The following is a 4,215-nucleotide window of genomic DNA, read 5'->3' as shown; positions in this document are numbered from 1 at the left end:
TTAAAATTATTTTTATTTGGATGACTAACGATTTTATCAAAATAAAGTATTAAACCAATTTCCATCTATGTATTGAGATCATTTTGTTGGTGAATTAATATTTCAAAATCAATATTTAGAAGCGCTTAATAATATAATTGCTTCTATCTCAATACGAAAAACTCCACAAAATTCCAAAATCAGTGTTCTGAAAACAAACTTTACAATCAATGTGAAGTAAAATTTACACCACAGAAGAACCAATATCTGTCTATATAGATCAAAGCTTCACATTGAGCAATCAACATGAAAGAAAAGAAAAGAAAAGAAAAGAAAACTCAGCCTCACAAATAAAGAAGAAAAATAAATAAGTATATAGTTTAGAAGGCTTCAATTCAATTTGCAACAGTTGCACAACACATGCAGTTGATGAAGAATGAAGACACAGCCTTTCTCTTTTCCTTTGATTTTGGCATAGTTGGTGTCACTTCCTTCTCTACTGTTTCACATGTTCCAGCAATGTTACCTTGTTCTGAGTACTTAGATTTCTCACTGTAGCTTCTTTCCATTGTAACTATTTTCTCTTCTTCCACTGGCATCTCACTTGTACTGCACTTATCTTCATAGAGCAATGGACTCTGCTCTGATTCTCCAATTTGAAGATTGAGATTGAAGCTTGGTGATTTTTGTATCTGACAAGAACAGTTATCTACAGTAGTTGTTGTTGTTGATGTACTTTCCCTTGTTTCAAGTGTAGAATTGTTCGGACATGGATCAGTGCAATCTTCACATTCATTGTCAAATGCTTTATCATCAATTGAAGAATTCAGCTTCTCATGTGAAAGGGAATTGGAATTCTGCAATGAAAAGGATTCTACATGTGAAACAAGTGGAAGGACTTCAGCTTCAGCTACAACAAGGTGATGATTTTGATCTTCTATAGCATAGTTGCGATTCTTATCATTGACTGAAGTTGCGTCTTCACAATCCGAGGATGACATGCTTGAGGCATTGTGATTTTTGGTGTGGTTCTCAGTGCCCTCTTGGAAACTATAGATATGTAACAAGGAACTAGAATTATGCAGAGAAAAAGATTCAACATGATCTGTGGTTACCAACTGAGAGTTGCATTGTTCTAAAACCTCAAGGCCTTTTTCAGCAGCATGTGAAGCCTCTGGAAGAAGTTCAGACTCAGCTTCAGGAAACACAAGATAATGATTTTGTTCTTCTGAAACACTGCTGGTTTCATCTGAATCCTTCTTGTTGGGGTTGTTATCATCACAGTCATCAAAATGGTGCCCATTACAAGTTGGTTCTTCATTTCTTTCTCCATTGGAGTCCCCATTAGGCCCTATAGGACTCTTTTCATGTGAATTTTCTGTTGTTGATTCTGCATGAAGCAACTTGTGATTTTCCTCAAATTCATGCATTGACGAGTGTTCCCCATTTACCTTGGTCAACAAATTAGTACCATTGCTTATGTTGCCACTTGGCGAATTGGATCTGATTCCAGATAAATCTCCCAAACTATTCTTTACTTCATCTCTATCATTGTCTCCAGAAATGTTAGAAGATACATTGTTTTCTTGTGTTTGTGTATCTCTTTCTATAACAACATCATTATCTTCAGGACAAATAAGATTAGTATCCAGAAAATCACCTTTTGGTAGTGATGATTCAGGGAGGACTTGATCCGCAACTGGTGATTCTTGAAGTTCTGCTTCATTGAACATGTCCTCCATGGCCGATATTAAGACTTTTGTGTCCTCTTCCTCTGTAAGAATTCAACCAAAAATGGAATTAACTAAGAGCTCTTAAATTTTCTTCATCATTTTGTATGTGAAAGTATAAATCTATGATTGAAGTTTAACACTAGAATTTAATTATGTTCTTCTAACCTTGTTTAGGATCTTCTTCAAGGTGATCAAGATTTGTTAACAACGGATCCTCCCTTAAAGTTGATTCTGTTTGATTTCCATAATCCTCAGTATCTACTAATGAAGAACTTGACAAAATTTCACATTTTTCACCACCTTCTTCAATTGATTCAGCATTTTCAGTTCTGTCAGGTGGTCCAACTTCAAGTATTTCTTGCCCTATGAAACAGAATTACAAAGAACAAAAATGTTATAATGCCACTTCTTCACTAAGTAGCTATTAGTTAATTGAAAAATATAGCATTATGAAATAAATTGGGAACCTGCACTATCATTAGAGTTTGTCAAATCAAATTGATCCTCTGAATCCACAATGGTACTTTTAGCAAGAACATCGGTTCGGCTGTCACAGAGAACAAATTCAGTTTCATCTTTGTTACTGGCATGATGAGTATCTAGACCCTGAGATACATGTTCTTTAGGATCACTTGCTTTGCTATGATCTAAAGCCGACATAGTATCGATTTCTTGAACGTCTGTGCCTTCTGCAGTTGGATGCCTTTGATTTCGTGTATGCACATCACCTGCATTAGTATCTCCTTCACCTCCTGTATGATCAGAAGGTGCATTTTTCTCCCGAAAATCTTCACTTTCAGAAGTTGGAATCATTCGATTCTCCATATGCGCATTGCCTGCATTAGTACCTTCTTGGAAAGAATCATTCTTGGACATGCTTGGCAATGTAACTTTCTCCTCAACATCTTTGCCTTCAGCTGTTGGAACTGCTTGCATTTCTACTTTTAAATCATCTGTAAGCTTATCTTCTTGTGGCTCATCTTTCGCAGGTTCACTTGTTGAATGAACATAAAATTCCTCTGCAGATTTAGAGTCAGCATATTCCCTTTTGGATGTTGGGTTTACTTCATTCTCTTCCTTCACACTATCTTCGTGATGATTGAGGTCATTATGAGTTTTCTTCTCAGCTTCGCGCTCGTTGTCTTCTTCTGCAACAATGAAAATGTTTCTTGTGAAGCAAGAAATATAATAAACTCTACTACATCAACGCTTTCTTCGACATTCCAATGATGTATGCACTCAACCACATACCTTTGATATCAGTTGTATTATTGTTACCCATTTCCTCGACGATGCTCAGTTTGCGAATGCCTGCAATACAAGAAATATAAGGAGACTAGTACACAATCAATCAATATCAATTAAGAACCTGCAACATCAGAAGTGTTTATATTTGAATATAACACTGAATGGTGAAATGTAACACTTGATTTTTGTGAGATTGCCAAGTTGTTCATACTTAAACTGCTACTAAGCTGTTATTGCTTGCCACACAAGCCTCATTTTCTGTGTTTTTTGTCTGCTTAGAAATCATCAAAATTGGTCACGATACAACACATATGATCACCTCTTTATGATCAACATTTTTCTACCATAAAAAGAAGTGCTTTATAATTTAAGAGCAAAATATGACCAAATAAAGTTCTTTCTGTCTGTTGAAATTTTCTTAAACTAATTCTCAAACAATTATTGCAGACACATAAGAGAAACTAGGGAAGGTCACACTACTACTAATCAAATCTTTTCATGGTTAAGCTTTTGGGAAATACATATTCAAAACAATGAAATGTCTTTTTCATTTGTTATTCCTTTTTTCACAAAGAGAAATAGGTGTGAGTGTTGTTCTTGGCTGTCTTAAAGTGACAACCATCAACAAAAGAACCATTGAACAATGTACTTGACAGATAGGCACTGGGGACAAGTTCATTAAAATTAAGCAAGAATAAGGTTCACATAGCCATATACATTGTAAAGAGAATGGTACGAGTCTGTTGATGGGGCTTAAGTTTATTTTTTTAGTCCAATAGGCTTCATCATTTGTCTGCTACAGATAATTTATTTGTATACCTAGAGTAAGATGTGTATATTATGGTTAATGGTTGCAATGTCGTTGAAAGATCACACTTCTTGCCAATTTGATCTTCGAAAGATCGATCACTTTAAATTAATCATTGACAAATATAATAGTAAATTATATTGGTCATTTTATTAGTTAAATAATGACGGATCACAAAATCATTTAGACTATGTATTATTATATAACTGATAAATAGACTAGTCACTAGTGTGACTTATGGTTTTATTTTCCAGAATCAATTTTAAAACATTTGATTTTTCAAAAATTAAATTAGACCATACGGAACGCCACGGAATATTTATACTCTTAACCCATCACTATTGACATCTAACTCAATCTAAAATTAGACGACAAGATTTAGAGAACTTAGAAGTTAGAACTAAGATCACACCAAAATCTAAAAATGATAAAGCATTGTTCGATAAA

General features: G+C 34.4%; 1 protein-coding gene across 1 annotated transcript; it reads right to left on the bottom strand.

Moving 5' to 3' along the window:
* LOC107615741 lies at positions 178–3,372 on the bottom strand. Its single transcript, XM_021112310.1, has 4 exons — positions 2,964–3,372; positions 2,180–2,860; positions 1,878–2,075; positions 178–1,753 (listed from the first exon to the last, which is right to left on the bottom strand). The coding sequence occupies exons 1-4, from the start codon at positions 2,992–2,994 to the stop codon at positions 375–377; spliced, it is 2,289 nt and encodes a 762-aa protein (XP_020967969.1). The 5' UTR covers positions 2,995–3,372; the 3' UTR covers positions 178–374.

This window comes from Arachis ipaensis, chromosome B09 (assembly GCF_000816755.2).
Source record: "Arachis ipaensis cultivar K30076 chromosome B09, Araip1.1, whole genome shotgun sequence".
Lineage (NCBI taxonomy): Eukaryota > Viridiplantae > Streptophyta > Magnoliopsida > Fabales > Fabaceae > Arachis > Arachis ipaensis.
The sequence above is the reverse complement of the archived record's forward strand: the minus strand, read 5'-3'. Positions and strand labels throughout refer to the sequence as shown.